Source organism: Cebus imitator, unplaced genomic scaffold (assembly GCF_001604975.1).
Source record: "Cebus imitator isolate Cc_AM_T3 unplaced genomic scaffold, Cebus_imitator-1.0 Scaffold166, whole genome shotgun sequence".
NCBI lineage: Eukaryota > Metazoa > Chordata > Mammalia > Primates > Cebidae > Cebus > Cebus imitator.
Window position 1 is genome coordinate 2,826,717 of NW_016107481.1, and position 24,386 is coordinate 2,851,102.

Sequence of the window (24,386 nt, forward strand, 5' to 3'; positions counted from 1 at the left end):
AAAAAAAAAAAAAAAAAAAAAAAAAAAAGGTTTCTTGGCCGGATGTGGTGGCTCACGCCTGTAATTCAAGCACTTTAGAGGCCAAGACGGGCGGATCACCTGAGGTTGGGAATTCAAGACCAGCCTGACCAACATGGTGAAACTCCATCTTAAAAAAAAAAAATGGTCTCTCTGTCAACAAAAATTAACTTTAGCTTCCTGTAACATTTTTACTTATAAACTTTGAATATTTTGTAAACTTTACTCTTTTATAACATTTAGCTTAGAACACACACATACTGTACAGCTATACAAAATATTTTTTTATATCTTTATTCTGTAAGCTTTCTTCTATTTTTAATTTTATTTTTTAATGAATGTATTTTTTTGAAACAGGGACTCACTCTGTGGCCCAGGCTGGAGCGCAGTGGCGTGATCACAGCTTACTGATCTGGAGTAAGCCATTGCACCTGATGAACAAAAAAAATTTTTAAGTTAAAAAAAAAATTAACGCTGGGTGAGGTGGCTCACACTTGTAACCCCAACACTGCGGGAGGCCGAGGTAGGCAGATCACTTGAGGCCAGGAATTCAAAACCAGCCTGGCCAACAAAGTGAAACCCCATTGCTACTAACTAACTAACTAAGCAAGCAAGCAAGCAAGCTGGGTGTGGTGTGTGTGCCTGTAGTCCCCGGTACTGGGGAAGCTGTTTGAGCCAGGAGTTGGATCTGTAGTAAGCTATGACTGTGCCACTAAACTCCAGCCTGGACAACAGAGTGAGATCCTGTCTCAAAAAGAAAAATTAAAACATTTGTGTTAAAAACTAAGACACAAACACACATATTAGCTTAGGCCTACACAGGGTCAGCATCACCAATGTCACTATATTCGGTCTCCACATCTTGTCCTACTGGAAGGTCCTCAGGGGCAATAACACACATGAAGCTGTCATTTCTATGAAAACAATGCCTTTTGGAAAACCTCCTGAAGGATCTGAGACTGTCTTACAGTTAACTCTTCTTACATAAGTAGAAGTATACTTTAAAATAACAATAATAGTATAGCAAAACAACAAACAGTAAATATATGAACCAGTAACATAGTCATTTATTATTAAGTATTATATACTATATACAACTATATGTGCTATGCTTTTATAACAGTGGCAATGCAGTGGGTTTGTTTATGCCAGCCTCATCACAAACACATGAGTAATGTGTTGTACTATAACATAATGATGGCTATAGTCACTAGGCAACAGCAATTTTTCAGGTCTGTTATCATCCTATGGGACCATCATCATTTATGCTGTCCATCACTGAAATGTCCTTATGCAGCATATGACTGTATTGTATGATTCCACTTACATGAGGTAACCAGAGTGGTCAAATTTATAGAGACAACATAGAATGGTGGTTGCCAGTTGCTAGGGAAGGAAGGGAGTGGGAAGCTAGTATTTAATAGGCATAGAGGTTCAGTGAGGGAGGTTCAGTTCTGGACATGGATGGTGGTGATGGCTGCACAACAATGTCAAATATACGTAATGCCACGGAACTGTATACTTTTAAATGGTAAGTTTTATGTCTATTTTATCACAATAAAAAAAATAAAGTTGGAAATAAGTAAGTGTTGAAAAAATCACAATCATGAGGATAAAGAATAAGTTACTGTTCAGACAAAGAGGATAGAAGAACCTATATTTTTACATGTACTTTATTATTTTCATATGGTACCTGGATTTCCAGCTCAGCAATGTGTTGTTGTAGTTCAGCCACGGCAGCTATGCTATCTGCTTCCCGAAGCCTCACAGCCATCACTTCTTCCTTGTTCTAGTGTAGCAAACCAAACCAAAACAAAATAAACCAGGTGTGTTTGGAATTCAGATTTTTCATATTTTAGAAAAGTAATAGGTTGCATAAACCACACATTAGTATAATCCAGCAGGGTGTAAGGCAGCACCTATAATGAAACAATATGCTTAATGCATACAATGAAGCAGTGAGATACAAATGTTCACATCAAGTAGAATAAATAAAAATTATAAATGACCATATATCAATTCAAATTAAGTTTTCCCTCCAAAGGAATTTGTGTGAAATTTATGAAAAAACTCTAGGGTTTTAGAGTGCTTGGCATTTTGAAACTGGAGTTCACAGGCTTGTAATATTTCATCTTTAAGTGAGAACATTCAAATTCAGTTGTAGAGGGAAAACACCATTAATATTATAAACAATATCCACACATCTTACACAAATAAAAAAAAAGCTTTAATAATTATAAATTAGTCATAAGCTATAATCTTATAATACTAAATGAAAATGAATCAGATTTATTTCAATGACTGGCTTTTTGAAAAATTAACTTTGTTCCTGAATCATTCCAACATGACAAGGTAAAATATATACATTTAATCAGAATGTACTAGGTGCATTCTGCATAACAATACATTGGTCATTCTCGAAATCTGCAAAAGGCATTACAAAAGACTGAATAAATTAACACAAAGCTTAAACACAGGTAGATAAGAGTCTGCATCTGTAACATACTTCACAGAGGTATTAATGAACAATTAAAAATTAAATAAAATCCCATATTAGTTCATAAAATCCTTTAATATTCTGAATCTGAGCCCATTACTTAGGTAAGTTCAAAGAAAACTGTTTTCAAAAGCAAGTTCCTCAAAGATTTATTTCCAAAGAACATTTTACTTTGCACAACAGGTACTATGGCATTTGAAGAGCAATATTAAATCTAGTAACACAGTTATCAAAATATGTTTAAGGAAAACTAACACCAACAATAAATAAAAGACTAAATTTAGTTCTCTGTAAGATGTGAGCACAGATAATTTAGCATAATAAAAACTCAGATATTGGTATGACAAATCAGATTGATACTTCATTTAATATTTTCTTTATAAACTAGTTTAATATCCTTCAAAAGTGACTGTGCGTTGCACAAATTTCAGTACTGCCTAGAGATTTCTGTCAGTATAAATTCTAACAGTCATGCATATTTATAAGGATGTAATTTCATCTCTGGATTTCAGTGACACTGATAAACCACTCCAGCTTTACTCTTGGTTTTTGATGACACCAGAATACGTTGATGGAATTACAGCTTTATATGTGCCATCAAAAGTCTTATTTCTTATATAATAAGGCTGGAATCTTTAAAGGGCATCATTCCTACTATCTCACCATGGAAATGTAGATGCTTAGTTTATTTTTTAAAATCCCATAACTTGCCTTTAGTAATCCATTCTAATTCCCAGTCTACAGTCATCTCTTTAGTTATTTCACACACACACACACACTCACACACTTACACACTCTCTGTCTCTCTCTCTCTCTCTTTCCCCCCCAAACCCTCCCCCATCTTCTTCCATCTCACTGCCTTTCCCCACGCTCTCACCACTGCTATACTATAAATTTACTTCAGGAAAGAATGTACTTGCATTCTTTTTGATGCTTTTTGAATCCAAACACTTCACAAAAAAGCCAAAGTATATAACTGATTAAAAAAATAATGGGTAACATAATGCATTTTTCCCAACCCACTGGTACACATACATTTCATTTGCTCTCCAGTCTATCCAGAAAACATGTCAATGTTAATTGCTCACTAATAAGATGCCAATCAAAGCAGAGGAGCCCTAACTTCTGTAAATGACCTATCTTTTCTTGATCAAGCCATTAAAAGCTCTGGTTTTAAACAGTTACCAGTCAAAAGAAAAAGTGTAAAGAGATACTATTAAATGCCAATGCAGGAAATTAAATTAACCAAGGAAGTGACTGAAAATGTTTCTTGACTGAAACCCACCACAGAAGCAAGATGAGCTAACCTGGTTTGAAAGCAACTACCAAAACAAGTTCAGAATAAGTGGAAAACAGGACTAGCCTTTTTGTTTTGTTTTTAAGATAATCTAAACATGATGAGACAAACCCAAAAAAGTTATTATTATATTATTATATATTGACAAAAAAAATCAGTTAATTGACATATTTACCTTGCATTCGATCTCTGCTTGTTTGCGCTTTGCTTCACTTAATTGAGTAAGGAGTCCTTTGTTCTGTGCGGAAAGATACTGCACTTTCTCCTGTAGGCTAACCACCTCTTGTTCTGCTCTTCGAAGATGGTTACTATTGATCTGGTTCTAATAATCAGAAATATAAATACTCAGACTACAGATACAAGACCTGAAAATTAAAAAAAAAATTACCTATCCATTTTATACCATGATAGTATTATTAAAAATGTTATTAGTTATAGGTCAATGTTATTCAACAAATCAACATCTTAAAAAAATAAGATACAAAACTGCTTTTAAAATGAACTAATCCAAAAGAATGCATAATATCAATATTAAAAACTAATTATAACTCAATATACCATTTATACAAAAAATAGCTGTAAACTGTAAAAATGCTTACATACAACTTGAAGGTGTTCCTTTCTAAGATTGGCAATGGGAGTACAAAGCAGATAGATACAGGAATGGTGAATTTCACTCCTCTTTCCAGTTCCAGAAAGAAAGAACAAACCAGTCAAAAGATACCATCAGGCCTGGTGCAGTGGCTCATGCCTGCAATCCCAGCATTCTGGGAGGTCAAAATGGGAAGATCACTTGTGGCCAGGAGTTTGAGACCAGCTTGGCCAACATGGTGAAACCCTGTCTCTACTAAAAATACAAAAATTAGCCAGGCATGCTGGTGTACATCTGCAATCCCAGTTATTTGGGAGGCTGAGGCACAAGAATCACTGGAACCCAGAAGGTGGAGGTTGCAGCGAGCCAAGATTGTGCTACTGCATTCCAGCAAGACTCTGTCTCAATGAAAAAAGAAAAGGTCCCATCATTATTTATTGGGCTGTAAACTTGATGTCACAAAATATGGCATATTTGTACCTCTACATGCTCTCAATGCCTAGCACAGTCTTTTTTCATGAAGGACAGATTTTGAATTCTGGTTTTAATATTTTGTCATTAAGCAAACAAGCTAGTAACTCTAAGTCTCTATTTCCTTATTTGAAAAATGTATGTAAAATACTTTCTCATTTTGGTGTCTTCAGAATTAAATAATATGTGTAACAGGGCCTAATATGCAGCAACAAATGCTAGTTGTTTATTGCATTATAATTATAAAACGTGCTAAAAAACATATAGATCTTGAACTCGAGGTAGTTTTCACACTCATGTATGACCCAGACTGCATTCTCTCAACCCTAAATTATTCTATCTGAGGCCTGAAAGAAACAGTTGGGACTTTCACAACCAAAAGAAGTAAAAATCTAACTTCTCATTTAACAGTTCTTAAAGCTTGGCCAAGTTAATCCTACCAAATTTCAATAGACATAGTACTACTTGCCCTTTGAGGCTATGTTGTGAAGATTAGATCATAGGAGAAAAGTTTATGAAATGAGTCTCACACAATGCGTTAGATTTTATTATTATTATATTTTTGAGATGGAGTCTCGCTTTGTTGCCCAGGCTGGAGTGTAGTCGCATGATCTTGGCTCACTGCAACCTCTGCCCTCCTGAGTTCAAGTGATTCTCCTGCCTCAGTCTTCCAAGTAGCTGGGATTACAGGAACCCACCACCATGCCCTGCTAATTTTTGTACTTTTAGTAGAGACGGAGTTTCACCACGTTGGCCAGGCTGGTCTGGAACTCCTGACCTCACTCAAGTGATCTGCCCACCTTGGCCTCCCAAAGTGTTTGGAGATTACAGGCGTGAGCCACCACACCAGGGAAATTTGATACTTAATAAATGTTCAGTTGTTACCATTATTCTTCCTACTTTACCTCACCCTATGAAAAAGACCTTGCCTCCAGTTTGAATGAAAAAATTTAGATCATCTAATAGATCTAAGCTGTAAAACTTTCAACCATTTAAAACTTGCTTCATCTTTACTTTTACTTATCTTCTTGTAACATATACTCTGGTCTTGCTCATTTTCAATCTCTCTCTCTTTTTTTTTTTTTTTTTAAGATAGGGTCTTACAGGGGCTTGCTCTGTTGCTCAGGCTGGAGTGCAAAGGCACAATCACAGCTCACTCGTAGCCTCAATCTCCCAATTCTCCTGCCTTGATCTCCTGAATAGCTGGGACCATAGGCATGCGCCGCCATACCCAGATAATTTTTTTTATTTTTAGTAGAGATGAGGTCTTGCTATGTTGCTCAGGCCAATCATCTTGAACTCCTGAGCTCAAATGATCCTCCCATCTTGGTCTCCCAAAATCCTGTGAACATAGGAATGAGCCACTGCACCTGGCTTCTTTCTCATTTTGAATCAACAAATAAGTCTGTCTACAAAATTAAGTAAACTTCTTAGTATTGTATTCAAAATGTATCACAGTCTCTTTTTACTGTCTTACCTGCTACCATTAAAACAAATAACTACACTTCAGAGGGACACATCTTTGACATAAGCTGCAAATAATTTCCACAGATAAAACTCCCTCCCTGCATCCCTGAACACAAGACCATAATTCAGCATTACAAAATGCACATAAAACCCAAGAACTGCCATGAGTGAGAGACAGTGGACAGAAAAAAATATATTTTAAGAACTCGAGAGATAATAAATTATAGAACTTTTTATAACACAGGTTATGCCTAAAATTACAGTATTAATGACATAAAAGGAAGATGCCAAAACATAGACAAAGATCTATAGGCAAGTCACTATCAAAAACATTAAGCAAATTGGAAAAATAACTAAAGAAAATTTCTATACATATAGCCACTGATATTAAAAATTCAATGAATGGATTAGATTGGAGATTAGCTGCACTGAAGATATAATCAGTGTCCTAGAAGAAGTCATTAGACACAGAAAATAGAGTAAGGTCCAAAATATACCTAATAGGGGTTACAGGATAAAATGGAAAAAGAAAGTGAGATATGATGGTCTAAGAGATGGTAATATTTGAGAATATTTTACAATTTAAGAAAAATAGAGTAAGGTCCAAAATATACCTAATAGGGGTTACAGGATAAAATGGAAAAAGAAAGTGAGATATGATGGTCTAAGAGATGGTAATATTTGAGAATATTTTACAATTTAAGAAATAGAAGATATGAATCTACAGTTTAGGAAACACAACTAGTTGCAACCAGGATAAATACAAATAAATCTCCACCAAAATGTACTGTAACAAAACTTAGAATGCTACAGAGGCAAATCAAGGGGAAAACTGAGATCTATAAAGGAAGGATAATAAAATGTCTAGCAGATATTTCAACGGCAAAAATTTGTAGTGCTTAAAAAAAAAAACTTCACCCTATAGTAGTATACTGAGCTATACTATCACACAAGGGAGAAAAGTAATTTTAAAGACGTGACAGATTTACAAGGCAGGATGGAAACTAGAAACTGTCAAATATAAGAGCAGAGAGCAGCCTGTAATCCCAGCTACTTGGGAGGTTGGGGCAGGAGAACTGTTTGAGGTCAGGAACTTGAAGCTGTAGTGAGATATCATGGAGCCTGTGAACAGCCACCACAATTAAGCCTGGGCAAAACAGTGAGACCCTATTAAAAAAACAAAAAACTAAACTAAACTAAATTAAAAAAAAGAATTCAGAGCAACAATAATTGGTTAACAGGAACAAATCCAGATAAGCTCTGACTCCATAAAATAATAATAATATCTAGTAGTTCAGAGGTATTAAAAAATGAACAATAACAACTTGTAAGTCAGAAGAACACATAAAGTTCTTTATAGGTCCTTATAAATGTTTGGAAGGGATACAGAGATGAAGACTAACTTTAGACTTTGTTCAGCCAGGTAAGCACTCCCAATTTTTTTCAGGTACTAAACACTAACAGGAAACAAAATAAATTATAACAGTCAAACTGAAAGTGAAAGAAAAAACTAAATTAATCCAATAAAGAGGAGGAAAGGAAGAACAAACATAGGAACAAAAAATAAAGAAACCGAAACTACAAAATAAAACTATCACAAATACATCATAATCAGAACTTTTGATTTGTGATCTGGGATGAAGAGGCTCAAAGCACTACTGTTCCCACCCTTCCAGTGAAAAAAGAAGGCAGGTCGGGCATGGTGGCTCACATCTGTAATCTCAGCAGTTTGGGAGGCCAAGGCAGGCAGATCACGAGGTGAGGAATTCAAGGTCAGCCTGAATATGGTGAAACCCCGTCTCCACTAAAAATACAAAAATTAGCAGGGAGTGATGGCACGCACCTGTAGTCCCAGATACTTGGGCAGCTGAGGTAGAAGAATCTCTTGAACCCGGGAGGTAGAGGTTGCAGTGAGCCAAAATGAGGGAAACAAAGAAAGCTAGCCAAACTCTAAGGGAGCCTTCCAAGAGAGATGGGATGAGATTTAAGCACTTTCTCACCAGGGGCAGAAACAGCCACAAGCTAAGAATGGTTCAGCTAGAGTAAATATCAAACTGGTGGAAGCTAAGTATTGGCTGGCTAGACAGTGTGGAGGCTCAAGAGGCAGCAGACTTGAAGTCTAAGTTCACAAACTCTTGTACCGCAACAGGGGCATACAAGAAAGACTGGCAAGAGTCTTGAGAAAGAAATTTCATGGTACAGGACTCAGGAAGGGGAGTATCAGCCACTATAGGAAGGCACTAAACCCTGCCTAGGGAACATATGCTTTAATCTGTATAGATTTGGGGCCAAGAAACACTGCTGTCTTTGGGGCACTGATGAAAGCTATTGCATCTGGGGAAAGGAGCAGAACTGTTTTGTGCCCATCTAAGGGTGGGCAGGAGCACTAAAAGACCAAATGTACCAGATCAAAGGACATAATGAAGCCAAAGACTGAATTCATTTATTTTTTTAATTTAGAAAAAGGATCTTCCTTTGTGGCTTAGGCTGGAGTGCAGTGGTGCAATCATAGTTCACTGCAGCCTCAAACTGCTGGGCTCAAGCAAACCTCCCATGTTGGCCTCTCAAGTAGCTGGGACTACAGGCACATACCTCCATATCTGGCTAATTTGAGACATTTTTTATACAAGACAGGGTCTCACTAGGTTGTCCAGGCTGGTCTCAAACTCCTGGCCTCAAGTGTTCCTCTTGCCTGGGCTTCCCAAAGTGTTGGGGATCATAGGCATTAGCCACTGTGCCTGGCTAAGACAGGCTTTATGAGAACAACAGAAAACACTGTTGCCCCTCCAACTCTTCTGTAACAAGTAAGAAATGGAATACTGCTAAAGACAGATCCTTCTGAAATGTTATGCAAAGGGAAGACCTAAAGACACAAAATCCCTCTGGCAAACCAGCTCCCACTCTAAAAATAAGGTATTGCTAAGGGAATTTGAAGCCTATAGTGCACTGATAACCACAAAAACAGCAAACCTCAAACTCAGCCCATCTCTGGACTATATTAACTCGAATCTCCCATATCAGAGGCCTAGCAGAAGGAAAAATGTGCCCATTTCCAGGCACAATACTATTTGATTTAGTCTGCAGTCCTACACAAGATATCCAGCTTTCAACAAAAAAGTTACAAAGCATAGGAAAAGGCAAAGAAAAACAAAGCTCACACAAGAGGCAAAGCAATCAACAGAACCAGCATTACATATGACACAGATATTAAAAATATCCGTGACGGTTAATAATGAGTGTCAACTTGATTGAAAGATACAAAGTACTGATCCTGTGTGTGTCTGTGAAGGTGTTGCCAAAAGAGATTAACATTTGAGTTGGTTGGCTGGGAAAGACAGATCCACCCTTAATCTGGTGGGCACCATCTAATCAGCTGTCAGAGAATATAAAGCAGGCAGAAAATCATGAAAAGGAGAGACTGGCCTAGCCTCCCAGCCTACATCTTTCTCCTGTGCTGGATGCTTCCTGCCCTTGAACATCGGACTCCAAGCTCTTCAGTTTTGGGACTCGGATTAGCTCTCCTTGCTCCTCAGCTTGCAGACAGCCTACTGTGGGACCCTGAGACTGTGTAAGTTAATACTTAATAAACTTCCCTTTATACACACACACACACACACACACACACACACACACAGCATCTATGTATTATTTATATAAGTGTATTATATATATATGTATATATTCTATTAGTTCCTATATAGATATATATCCTATTAGTTCTGTCCCTCTAGAGAACCCTGACTCATACAGAGTTTGGTACCAGGAGTGGTTCCAGATGAACAGAATATTAAGGATGGAGTTCTTTCATTGGTTTGGGGGCTTCTGGAGTTGGCTACTTACTATGATTAACCCCAAAATGCTAAGGACTCTACTTCTAATAGTATGGAGAACACTGATAGTCCTTGGTATGAACTGTTTAGAGAATTATGCAAAATAAATGCATTTGACACTCTTGATTTACCATTTGTGAGAGGCAAGAAGTTCAGTGACTCTACACCTAATACCTTTGACTATATGTGGAGAACGAAAGAACTTAATGAAGCTCATTGGTTGCTCCTAAGTTCACTGGACAAAGTAAAGAAAGAAAATGATGAATTCAGGGATTCTGTCTCCCGGCTTCAGAAGCAGATACTAAGCCTCAAATCTGCTAAGACTGCCCTGACTGAGAGTAAACAGTCACAAGCTCTTATCATGCCAGTGGCTGACCTGCAATGAAAAATGCATGCACAGCCTTTCCAGGTGTCTACTGTTAAAATGAGGGCACTGATTGGAAAAGAATGAGACCCTAAAACTTGGAATGGGGATGTGTGGGAGGACCCTGATAAAGCTGGGGACACTGAGGTTTGTAAACTCTGATGAATCTTTTTTGCCAGAAGGAACAGCCCCTCCCCAACCCATGCTGCCATCAGCCTTTCCACCTTTGTCTGAGGAGATAAACCCTGTACTGCCTGAGGCAACAGTGATGGCCTCCCCGGAGCCAGTTGCCAGGCAAAATTATGTTGATTCTCCTTAGGAGCCACCCCAACATCCCTGTTTGCTTCTAGACCTATAACTAGACTAAAGTCCCAGCAGGCTCTTAGAGGTGAGGCCGTGTGTGGCCAATGAGGAGGCGTACTATACTCAAAAAGAACTGCTTGAGTTCTCTAATTTATACAAATAGAAATTTGGAGCACAGGCATTGGAATGGATATTAAGGGTGTGAGATAATGGTGGAAGGAACATAGATTTGGATCAGGCTGAATTTATTGATTTGGGCCCACTAAGTAGGGACTCTACATTTAATGTTGCAGCTTGGGGAGTTAAAAGAGGCTCCAATAGTTTATTTGCCTGCAGCTGAAAGATGGATTAAAAGATGGTCCACTGTGAGTGAGCTAGAAATGCCTGATCTTCCTTGGTTTAATGTTGAGAAAGGGATCCAAAGGCTTAGGGAGATTGGGATGGTGGAGTAGATTAGTCACTTTAGACCTACTCATCCCAGCTAGGAGGGTCCAGAAGATATAGATTTGTGAGGGCAGCACCTGCATCTTTGAAGACTCCTGTAATTGCTCTTCTCTGTATGTCACATCTAACAGTAGGAACTTAAGTCACTCAACTACAAAATTTAAATACAGTGGGAATAATTGAATCCCAAGGTGGCAGGGGCCAAGTGGTGGCACTCAACCATCAAAGGCAAGGTGAGTGTAGCTACTATAATAAACGGCAGAGGCAAAGTGGCAATCAGAATAGTCTGGACTTGTGTAGAACTCTGGCACTGGCTAATTAATCAGGTGTTCCTAGAAGTGAAATGGATAGGAGGCCTGCTGCATTCTTACTTTATTTATACAAGCAGAAAACTTCTAGGTCTAATGGACAAAATGCTAATTTGAATTATAAACACAGAGATTCACGGCCCCCACAGGCGAATCACAGCAGAAGCCTCTAGGATTTTGGAGCAAGGCCCTGCCATCTTCTGCAGATAACTACTCTCCTTTTGAGAGACAGCTGTTGGCCTGTCAACTGGGCTTTGGTGGAAACTGAATGTTTAACTATGGGTCATCAAGTCACCATGTTACCTGAACTGCCTATCATGAACTGGGTGCTTTCTGACCCATCTAGCCATAAAGTGAGCTGTGCACAGCAGCACTCCATCATCAAATGGAAGTGGTATATACATGATTAGGCTCGAGCAGGTCCTGAAGGCACAAGTAAGTTACATGAGGAAGTAGCTCAAATGCCCATGGTCTCCATTCCTGACACCCTGTCTTCTCTTTCCCAGCCTGCACCGATCGTCTCATGGGGAATTCCCTATGATCATTTGACAGAGGAAGAGAAGACCAGAGCCTTGCTCACAGATAGTTCTGCACAATACGCAGGCAACACCTGAAAGTGGACAGCTGCAGCACTACAGCCCCTTTCTAGGACATCCCTGAAGGACAGCAGGGAAGGGAAATCTTCCCAGTGAGCATAACTGTGGGCAGTGCACTTGGTTGTGCACTTTGCATGGAAGGAGAAATGGCCAGATGTACAATTATATACTGATTCATGGGCTGTAGCCAATGGTTTGGCTGATTGGTCAGGGACTTGGAAGAAGGATGATTGGAAAATTGGTGCAAAAAAATTTGACCACTCAGAGTGGTCAAAAACTGAAGATATTTGTATCCCATGTTAGTGCTCACCAACGGGTGACCTCAGCAGAGTAGTTTAATAATTGAGTGGATAGGATGACCACTCAGCCTCTTTTCCCAGCCACCTCTGCCATCGCCCAATGAGCCCATGCCAAAGTGGCCATGGTGGCAGAGATGGAGGTTATGTATAGGTTTAGCAACATGGACTTCCACTCACCAAGGCTGACCTGGTTACAGCCACTGCTGAGTGCCCAATTTACCAGCCACAGAGACCAACACAGAGCCCCTGATATGGCACCATTCCTCAGGGTGATCAGCCGGCTACCTGGTGGCAGGTTGATTACATTGGACCTCTTCCATCATGAAAAGGACAGAGGTTTGTCCTCATTGGAACAGACACTTACTCTGGATATGGGTTTGCCTATCCTGCGTGTAATGTTTCTGCCAAGACTACCAACTGTGGACTCACAGAATGCCTTATCTACCATCATGGACCATAGCAGTGCCTCTGACCAAGGCACTCACTTTATGGTTAAAGAAGTGTTGCAGTAGGCTCACACTCATGGAAGGGTGGAATGGCCTTTTGAAGTCATAATTACAATGCCCACTAGGTGACAATACTTTGCAGGGCTGGGGCAAAGTTCTCCAGAAAGCCATGTATGCTCTGAATCAGCAGTCAATATATGGTACTGTTTCTCCCATAGCCAGGATTCATGTTTCCAGGAATTAACGGGTGGAAGTGGAAGTAGCACCACTCACCATCACCCCTAGTGATCCGCTAACAAAATTTTTGCTTCCTGTTCCCACGACATTACATTCTGCTGGCCTAGAGGCCTTAGTTCCAGAGGGAGCAATGCTACCACTAGAAGACACAACGATTCCATTAAACTGGAAGTTAAGATTGCCACCACCAGTCAACAGGCTAAGAAGGGGGTTACAGTGTTGGCTAAGATGACTGACCCAGACTATCAAGATGAAATCAGTCTGCTACTCCACAACAGAGGTAAGGAAGATTATGCCTGGAATACAGGAAATCCATTAGGGCATCTCTTAGCATTACTATGCCCTGTGATTAAGGTCAATGGGAAACCACAACAGCCCAATCCAAGTAGGACTACAAATGGCTGAGACCCCTCAGGAATGAAGGTTGGGTCACTTTACTAGGAAAAAAAAAAACACGACCCGCTGAGGTGCTTGCTGAAGGCCAAGTGAATACAGAATGGGTAGCCAAAGGTAGTCATCAATACCAGCTACCATTATGTGATCAGCTGCAGCACAAGGACTGTAACTGTCATGAGTATTTCCTCCTCCTTTTGCTAAAAACATGTCTGTGCATGTATATACCTGTACTAAGAAAATATCTTTATCATGTGACATAAGATTTATTGACTTCTTATCAACATTTAAGTATTGTTAAGTTTACCTAATAGGATTTGAGTCAGAGACTGGTATATTTCCAGTTATATGAAGGATAGCTGTATTATGTTAGGCACAATTATGACCTTATCATTGTCTTTATTTGAAGATTACATATGATCTCAGGAGATGTGTATAGGTTCAAGTTGACAAAGGGTGGACTTGTGATGGTTAATACTAAGTTAATATCCAGGATCAATACTTTGTTATTGTGTGTCTGTGAGAGTGTTGCCAAAAGAGAGTAACAGTTGAGTCAGTGGAAAGGTAGGTCCACCCTTAACTGGTGGGCACAATCTAATCAGCTGCCAGTGAATATAAAGCAGGCAGAAAAACATGAAAAGGAGAGACGAGCTCAGCTTACATCTTTCTCCCATGCTGGAAGCTTCCTGTCCTTGAACATCGGACTTCAAGGTCTTTGTTTTGGGACTTGAACTGGCTCTCTTTGCTCCTAATTTTGTAGAAGAGCCTATTGTGGGAACTTGTGATTGCGTAAGTTAATACTTAATAAACTCCCCTATTAGTTCTGTCCCTCTAGAGAACCCTGACTAATATAATATCTGACAGAGAATTTAAAATAACTGTGATTAATGTGCTAAAGGTTCTAAGGGAAAGGCGAAAACCATACAAGATTATCATAAGTAATATCAGCAGAAAAACAAAAACTATGAGTCAAAAAGAAAAGCTAGAAATGGGCTGGGATGGTGGCTCATGACTGTAATCCTAGCACTTTAGGAGGCCAAGGCAGGAACATCACTTGAGCTCAGGACTTTGAGGCCAGCTTGGGCTACATAGCGAGACTCTGTCTCTTTGAAAAATAAAATAAAATAAAGGAAAAGCTAGAAATGAAAAACAGTAACAGATGTGAAGAATGCCTTCAATGGCTCATCAGACAACTTGACAAAGCAATGGAAAGAATGAGAGAACTTAATAATTTGTCAGTCAAAATGTCTTAGTCAATGGAAACTGAAAACACAAAGAGAAAAATAATAGGGACAAAAAGAACAAACCAAGAGTTGTCAGACAACCTCAAACAATGTAACATATCTATAATTGAAATCCCTGAAGAGGAAAGCATGAGAAGAAACATTTGAAGAAATAACAATCAACGACCGACCGCTGTGGTGGCTCACACCTGTAATCCCAGCACTTTGGGAGGCCAAGGTGGGCAGATCATGAGGTCGGGAGTTTGAGGCCAGCCTGACCAACATGGAGAAATCTCATCTCCACTAAAAATATAAAATTAGACAGGTGTGGTGGTACATGCCTGTAATCCCAGCTACTTGGGAGGCTAAGGCAGGAGAATGGCTTGAACCTGGGAGGGAGAGGTTGTGGTGAACCTCTGCCTCTTACTGCACTATCTATAGTCTAGGCAAGAAAGAGTGAAACTCCGTCTCAAAAAGAAAAAAAGTAACAACCATGGATTTTCCAAAATTTGTGGCATACACAAATCCATAAATCAAATAAACCCAGAGGAGAAAAAAAAAACCCAGATCTAGGTATACCATATTCAACCTGCTACAAATAAAGAGAAAAGCTTGAAGACAACCAGAGGAAACAATACATCACATGTTGAAGAACAAAAATAAGAATTACAACAGAGTCCTGGCTGGCATGGTTTCTGACAAGAAGATAGTAGAGTGATTTAAAGTGTTAAAAGAAAAAAACCGTCAAGACAGAATTCAGTATCTTGCAAATATATCTTTTAAAACTGAAGAAATAAACATTTTCTCAAACAAAAACTAACAGAATCCACTGCCAGTATACCAGCATTACAGAAAATGTTAAAAGAAGTTCTTTAAGCAGAAAAAATAAGACACTGGACAGAAACATGGATCTACACAAAGAAAGAGTGCTGAAACAGAATATCCTGAAGGAAAATCAAATTTCATTAAAATTCTTACATTTCTATGAAAGGTAACTTTGATGCAAAATTAGTAGCATATATTATATGTCTGGATAATATGTAAAATGTGTGACAACTTCACAAAAGATGTAGAAAGATCTGAAAATACACTGTTGTAAGAGCCTTGGATTACACATGAAGTGTGTAATTATTTATTCATTATTCATAATTTATTATTTGAAGGTAAGCTCTATTATAAAACCTAGAACAACCACTAAAAAAACTCTTGATAGGTATATAAATAAGTGAAGATACATGCTGAAGATAAAAATTGAATCATAATATCTAATAAATCCAAGAGAAGGTAGAAAAAAAGAAAGAACAAATGGAATAAACAAAAATAGCTAGCAAGGTGACAGATTATCAATCCAAATAAAATCACAAAACTGAGATCAAACATGACAGCAAAAGAAACTATGAGACTAAATGGTTTTTATAGTTTTGTTTCTTTTTTCTTTGAGAGGGAGTCTCACTCTGTCACCCAGGCTGGAGTGCAATGGCATGATTTTGGCTCACTGCTCCAATCTCCACCTTCTGGGTTCCAGCAATTCTCCTGCCTCAGCCTCCCAAGTAGCTGGGACTTACAGGCACGCGCCACCACACCTGGCCAATTTTTTTGTATTTTCAGTAGAGACAGGGTTTTACCATGTTGGCCAGGCTGGTCTCAAACTCTTGACCTCAGCTGATCTACCTGCCTTGGCCTCCAAAAATGCTGGGATTACAGTCATGAGCCACTGTACCCAGCTGGTTTTTACAGTTTTACTGAAATACAGTTCATATATTATAAAATTGACCTCCCCCAAGTATACATATATTCAGTGGTTTTTAGCCTATTCAGAGTTGAATAATAATCTGTCAGACTGAATTTTAAAAAGTACCCATCTATATAATGTTTACCAGAGATGTAAACACACAGATAAATTGAAATTCAAAGATGGGAAAAAATATAGTAAAACGTATCTTAAGAAATCTAAATCCAAAATATTAAAAACCTGAATCCAGCAATGGGAATGTGTTGTATCTGTCTATGTGATCTCCATCACAAATATGTTTTTAGTATTTTGACAACTGTACCTCAGTAGAAGTGGCTTGCTTTGCAGTCCTTTGTATTTGGTTTTATGCATTAAAAAATATTATTTTAAGATGAGTTCCATAGGTTCCAGACTGCCAAAACTGTTGATGGCACACACAAACACAAAAACAGTAAGAACCTTTATACTTAAGAAACTCTTGAAGATATAAACAAGGAAACATAAACAAGAATGTTCAGAGTAGCACTGTTGGCAACAACAAAAAGGAGAGTGAATCAATTAATTGAGGTACAGTTGTTGACAGACTTTTCTAAGTCCCTAAAATAACAGAACTGGAGTTACATGGACAAATTTTTTAATCTAAATGGTAGATACATGGGTGTTTGGTATAATGCTCTTTAGATTACTATATACCACCACCATTACACCACACCATTTTTATTTTTATTTTTTCATTTATCAATGTGAAAACTGCCTGGATCATCATCATGATGAGAAATAAAACAAAGGATGATGGAAATAGAAACACAGGGAGTGTGTTTTATTTCTGCCTGTGTTTCAGCTTCTCTAAGTCGAATAGTCATCAGTTCAACTTTTAACTCATTCATAGCATTTTTCTTCGGTGGGTCTTTCCATCTCCCAGTAGTACAAGCTAAGTGGCGCTAAAGCAGAAAAAAAATTATATTGCAGCAAATACCCATCACGAGTCCAAATACTGACATTTAGGAACCACTGCCTTAAACCATCCCGCTTCCAGCAAAATCCATCTAAAATCACACTTACTAGTCAGGGACAGCATTAGTCAGGCACAATACAAATTCCTTAGGAAATCTTTCTCCAAACCACTTAGTTGAAATTAATTTTCTCCTCCTAATCTCCATAGCAATTTCTACCTCTCTACTTACCAAATTTCTGAATTATATTAAATATAGTCTGTGCACATCTGCTTTCTCAAGTGTAAGTCCTTTAATGGCTGGGACAGTGCTTTGTGTTTCACAAGTTCTCAAAACCATGTCTGCTGGATTTGATTTATTCACCTCTACCCATTGTGAAGTAAATCCTCAACACTGGCTTAAAAGCGGTATTTGCATCTTTAGTATCTATACTAAAATATCTGGTTACAAAAATAAAACTTCCCATTGTAAAACTTAGATTTCCACCATTCATAATCTCAATAGTACCTCTTCCTATTTTAATTATACTATAAAATAATATGTGGAAGTATTTTATATAGAATAATACAAGAAAAATCTAAGAAAATAACTTTGAACAATGCAAACCAAGATATGCTTATTCTGAAGAAATTACATATTCATGTTATGTTTGAGGTTATGACCATTTTGCACATTGGAATACAGAATGATATATGAGTTAAGTATGCCCCCTACTGACTAAATAAATATTTTAAAAGCCAAATAACAATATTCACAGAGTATAAAGATTATGGTCCAAACAACTCTACCACATGAAAACCAAATGTGTCTTTGCCATGCAAATGGGTTCCATAAAAAAGACTTTTGCAGATCTTAAGTACATTTAAGATAGAATTTATTGGAGGGAAGAGAGACCTGAGAAGAAAGAGGGGCAATTTTAGAATTCACTGCCCAGGATCACCACATTAAACAACTTTACGAAGCATCATTCACATCATAGTATACATCTGTGGTTTCCAACTGGGGCAATTTTGTCCCCAGGGGACATTTGACAATGTGTGCAGAAACATTTTTGGTCATCACAACCTGGGGTGGGAGAGACGTGAGTGGCATCTAGTGGGTACAGGCCAGGGATGTGCTAAGCATCTATAATGCACAGGCCAGCTCCATAAAACCAAATATCTTCTAGCCAAAAATGTCCAAAGTATTGAGGCTGAGAAATTTTGCTCTACATAGTGTTTCTTCTCAAGTCATGCAGCAGGGCAATGCTATGAGTTTTACTCAATAAAGTCAAATAAAATTTGACTTGCTTGAACTTTGAATGGGTTAAAGAAGGATTAAATCTCAGAAATCAAAGATAACAATTTTTTGCCCTCTACATTTGGCCTAGAAAATTGCAGTCTATACAGTTTCATATCGTCACTGTTCACCTCTATTCTAGAGATGATACAATCTGTGCATAAACCCTCAATCAGCTAATGATACTTTTAAGATACTGGGCCTTCCCATCATACCTGTGTTTCCATTTCCATCATCCTTTGTTTTATTTCTCTTATTTCTGCCTGTGTTTCAGCTTCTCTAAGTCGAATGGTCATCAGTTCATCTTGCAACTCATTCATAGCATTTTTCTTAGGTGGGTCTTTCCATCTCCCAGTAGTACGAGCTAAGTGGCGCTAAAGCAGAAAAAAAATTATATTGCAGCAAATACTCTCAGTATCAAAATAAGAGCTAATATTACTGAGCACTTATTTCAGGGTGTGCTACATAAAGCACTTTCTACACATTATTTTATTTAATCCCTAAAAAATCCTATTAATCAGGCACTGTTACCATCACTTTACAAGTAAGAAAATGAACATTGTGATTAAGTAACTTCAGGAGGATCACACAGCCAGTAAGTGGCAGATCTGGGATAGAAAGTCAAATGTAGTTCAAATTTTTTTCTCTATATACTTCAGATTAATTCTTGAAAAGAATACAATTTTCTTTATAATTTTTTTCTTTTGAACCACACTTGTCTGAGACACTATAATTTTTTTAATGAGATTTTTCATATTATCTTCAATGAAATCCCAATAAATCAGAAAAAAAAAATGGGGCCATTAAAGAAGGGATGTAAGAAGTTAACAGCAGTGTTTCTCAAGGTGTCTGTGGTATAGGACAAGTTTTGTCTTTTTTGTTCTAAAATTTCAAGTTAATTGCAACCTTTTCAAAACACTGTTAAAAAAAAAAAAAAAAGGCATGAAAATTTCAAGGCCTAATTTTGGTCCTTGTATAGAACATGTATTTTGTTCCTTGTTAACATTTCCCTCTTACATGAATAAATGTGTGGGCATATACCAGAAAAATGTGATTTATTTGGTAAGATAACTAAATAAGTTACTAATTTATAGATAAAATTTATAATGTTGTCATCCTTCTAGTGTTTCAAACTAACCAACAACGGACTTAACATCAACGTAAGACAAAATATGTACTACGTAGAAGAAATACTTTTACAGATTTTCAGAAAAAGTTATACAAGGCACAATGGTACAACAACAAAAATATGACTTGATTTCTACTGTATCTTTTATTTTACCGTAAGAGGGAGAAACAGCTTATATGCACTGTCAGTTTATAAATACTCTCAATTTTGACTTTAAACAGGGTCAGTGAGAGACACTTTAAACTCATCTCCCACTGTAGGTCATCAGCTACTTCGAACTCGTACAAATTTGATATTCGGGTTTTACTATATTTTAGAAAAGCACATAAAATATATTAATATACCTGCCAGTGTTCCTCTAAATCTTTGACTTGCTGTCTAAGTTCTTTCAAACCCATAATGGCTTCTGCTTCTCTCAGTTTCACAGCAATTAGCTCTTCCTGAAGCCTTGCAATATTATTCTCATCAGGAAGGGAGTTATTTCTCTACAGAAGAAGAAAATTTAATTTGAAATTTTTAAATTTAAGGAAAACATAGCACATAAAAGAGATATTTTGTTCCACACTTAAACATATTTAATTTTATACAGCTGTATTGAAGTATAATTCACAAACTATGAAACTCACTCTTTTAAAATATACAAGCCAGCGGTTTTTAGAGTCTTTACAGGGTTGTTAAAGGTCTAATTTCAGAATATTTTTATCACGCAAAAAAGAAAACCTATACTTATCACCAGTCATTCTACATTCCCCATTTCCCCAGCCCCTGGCAACCACCAATCTACTTCTTGTTTCCACGAATTTGCCTATTGGGACATTTCTTGTAAGCAAATCATATATATTTATAGATTTTTGTGACAACCTTACTTTACTTAGAACAATGTTTTCAAGGTTCAATCTTTTTTTTAAGCCAAACAATATTCCACTGTATAGATATACCACATTTAATCTATTTATTCATCAGTTAATAGGGGTTGTTTCCACTTTTTGACTATTATAAACAATGCTGCTATGAATATTGGTGAAAAAGTTTTTGTGTACACTTATGTTTTCAATATTCTTATGTACATACTTAGGAACAGAACTGCTGGCTCAGATGGTAATTATTCTGTGTTTAACTTTTAAGAAACTGCCAAACTTTTCCAAAGCAGCTATACTGCTTTTCATTTCCACTAGCAATGTATGAGGGGAAATGTACTTAATTTTGAGGACACAGAAATCTGACTCTGATTAGTTAATAAAATACTAATCAGAGTTATGGAGCAACAGGATTAAAAATTTCTTCAATATGGCAATAAACTTACTAACCTCTGATTAGACTCCAGATAAAGCATGAATATCATTTACTTTTAAAATATTTCTAGAAAATAATAGTCCAAAATCTGTTTCTGTTGAATTTCCTCAGCATGTTATCTTTGAGAGCAGTATCAAATCTCTGTGTATTAGTCACTATTTACATCAAGTCAAGAAATACAAATTAAACAATTTAACAATTGATTCAAATTAAACAACTGAAATTAATTTGATTCATGAATACAAGATTTATTTAATTTTTCCATAAGTTATTGGAGAACAACAGGTGGTATTTGGTTACATGAGTTAAGTTCTTTAGCAGTGGGTGATTTGTGAGATTTTAGTGCCCAAGCAGTATACACTGCATTCTATTTGTAGTCTTTTATCCCTCACTCCCCTCCCACTCTTCCCCCTAAGTCCCCAAAGTCCAGTGAATTATTCTTATGCTTTTGTGTCCTCATAGCTTAGCTCCCACTATCAGTACCATGTTTGGTTTTCGATTCCTGAGTTACTTCACTTAGAATAATAGTCTCCAATCTCATCCAGGACACTGCAAACGCTGTTAGTTTATTCCTTTTCATGGCTGAGTAGTATTCCATTGTGTGTGTGTGTGTGTGTGTGTGTGTGTGTGTGTGTACACACACACCACAGTTTCTTTATCCACTTGTGAACTGATGGGTATCTGGGTTGGTTCCATGATCTTGCAATTGCTAACTGTGCTGCTATAAACATGTATGTACAAGTATCTTTTTCAAATAATGACTTTTTTCCCTCTGGGTAGATACCGAGTAGCGGGACTGCTCGATCAAATGGGACTTCTACTTTTAGTTCTTTAAAGAATCTCCATACTGTTTTCCATAGTGGCAGTGGCAGTACTAGTTTACACTCCCACCAGTAGTGTAAAGTGTTCCCTGATCACTGCATCCACACTAACATCTACTGTTTTTTGATTTTTTTATTATGGCCAATCTTGCAGAAATACAGTGGTATTGCATTGTGGTTTTGATTTGCACTTCCCTGATCATTAGCGATGTTGAGCATTTTTTCATATGTTTGTTGGCCATTTGTATATCTTCTTTTGAGAACTGTCTTTTCATGTCCTCAGCCCACTTTTTGATTGGTACTGTTTTTTTCTTACTGATTTGAGTTCATTGTAGATTCTAGATATTAGTCCTTTGTCAGATGTACAGATTATGAAGATTTTCTCCCAGTCTGTATGTTGTCTGTTTACTCTGCTGACTGTTCCTTTTGCCATGCAAAAGCTCTTTAATTAGGTCCCAGCTATTTATCTTTGTTTTAATTGCATTTGCTTTCGGGTTCTTGGTCATGAAATCCTTGCCTAAGCCAAAGTCTAGAGGAGTTTTTCCAATGTTATCTTCTAGAATTTTTATAGTTTCAGGTCTTAGCTTTAAGTCCTTAATCGATCTTGAGTTGATTTTTGTATAAGGTATGAGGATCCAGTTTCCTTCTCCTACATGGGGCTAGGCAACTATCCCAGCACATGGATAAAAGATTTTAGATTAACTTCCCACCATATTAAAAGATAAAAAGGACATAGGGTAACCCATTATCAAACTGCTCTGGAGAATTACCAAGAGATCCACAACTAGGCCCTAGGGAAAACTCCCTAAACTGAGGTAACTGGTAACCTTGAGATTTCAAGGCCTGATTCTATGAAATTTTCTTTTCATACACACACACACACACATTATTGCATTTTAGGTTCTGGGGTACATGTGCAGAACATGCAGAATTATTGCATAGGTACCTACACGGCAATGTGGTTTGCTGCCTCCATCCCCCCATCACCTCTATCAGGAATTTCTCCCCATGTTATCCCTCCCAAACCTCCCTAAACCGCCTTGTCCCTCCCCTATTCCCCCGCAACAGACCCCAGTGTGTGATGCCCTCCTCCCTGTGTCCATGTGTTCTCACTGTTCAACATCTGCCTTTGAGTGAGAACATGTGGTGTTTGATTTTTTGTTCTTGTGTCAGTTTGCTGAGAATGAGGGTTTCCAGATTGATCCATGTCCCTACAAAGGACATAAACTCATCGTTTTTCATGGCTGCCTAGTATTCCATGGTATATATGTGACACATTTTCCCTGTCCAGTCTATCATCAATGGGCATTTGGGTTGGTTCCAGGTCTTCGCTATTGTAAACAGTGTCACAATGAACATATGTGTACATGTGTCTTTATAATAGAATGATTTATAATCCTTTGGATATATACCCAGTAATGGGATTGCTGGGTCAAATGGAATTTCTATTTCTAGGTCCTTGAGGAATCGCCACATTGTCTTCCACAACAGTTGAACTAATTTACACTCCCACCAACAGTGTAAAAGTGTTCCTATTTCTCCACATCTTCTCCAGCATCTGTTGTCTCCAGATTTTTTAATGATTGCCATTCTAACTGGTGTGAGATGGTATCTCAATGTGGTTTTGATTTGCATTTCTCTAATGCCCAGTGGTGATGTGCATTTTTTCATGTTTTTTGGCCTCATAAATGTCTCCTTTTAAGAGTGTCTGTTCATATCCTTCGTTCACTTTTGAATGGGTTTGTTTTTTTCTTGTAAATCTGTTTTAGCTCTTTGTAGATTCTGGATATTATCCCTTTGTCAGATGGGTAGATTGCAAAAATTTTTTCCCATTCTGTTGGTTGCCAGTTCACTCTAATGATTGTTTCTTTTGCTCTACAGAAGCTCTGGAGTTTAATTAGATCCCATTTGTCTATTTTGGCTTTTGTTGCCAATACTTTTGGTGTTTTAGTCATGAAGTCCTTGCCTATGCCTACGTCCTGAAAAGTTTTGCCTAAGTTTTCTTCTAGCGTTTTTATGGTGTTAGGTCTTATGTTTAAGTGCTTAATCCATCTGGAATTAATTTTAGTGTAAGCTGTCAGGAAGGGGTCCTGTTTCTGCTTTTTGCACAAGGCTAGCCAGTTTTCCTAACACCATTTATTAAACAGTGAATCTTTTCCCCATTGCTTGTTTTTGTCAGGTTTGTCAAAGATCAGATCGTTGTAGATGTGTGGCATTCCCTCTGAGACCTCTGTTCTGGTCCATTGGTCTATATCTGTTTGGGTACCAGTACGTTCCTGTTTTGATTACTGCAGCCTTGTGGTAGAGTTTGAAGTCATGTAGCGTGATGCCTGTAGCTTTGTTCTTTTTGTTTAGAATTGTCTTGGCTATGCAGGCTCTCTTTTGGTTCCATATG

At 37.7% G+C, this 24,386-nt stretch overlaps 1 protein-coding gene across 14 annotated transcripts in view; it reads right to left on the reverse strand.

The window, feature by feature from the left end:
- EVI5 (ecotropic viral integration site 5) overlaps window positions 1-24,386 on the reverse strand; it is a 241,745-nt gene that overhangs the window by 70,681 nt on the left and 146,678 nt on the right. For 13 of the 14 annotated variants that reach the window (XM_037744143.1, XM_017544163.2, XM_037744144.1 and 10 more), the window contains 4 exons: window positions 20,222-20,362; window positions 18,964-19,122; window positions 3,988-4,134; window positions 1,712-1,807 (listed from right to left, as the gene is read on the reverse strand). In XM_037744143.1, coding sequence (XP_037600071.1) covers window positions 1,712-1,807; window positions 3,988-4,134; window positions 18,964-19,122; window positions 20,222-20,362 — 543 coding nt within the window. Of the gene's footprint in view, window positions 1-597; window positions 763-1,711; window positions 1,808-3,987; window positions 4,135-18,963; window positions 19,123-20,221; window positions 20,363-24,386 lie in introns of those variants that run through there. The other variant, XM_017544168.2, reaches the window with a different exon arrangement.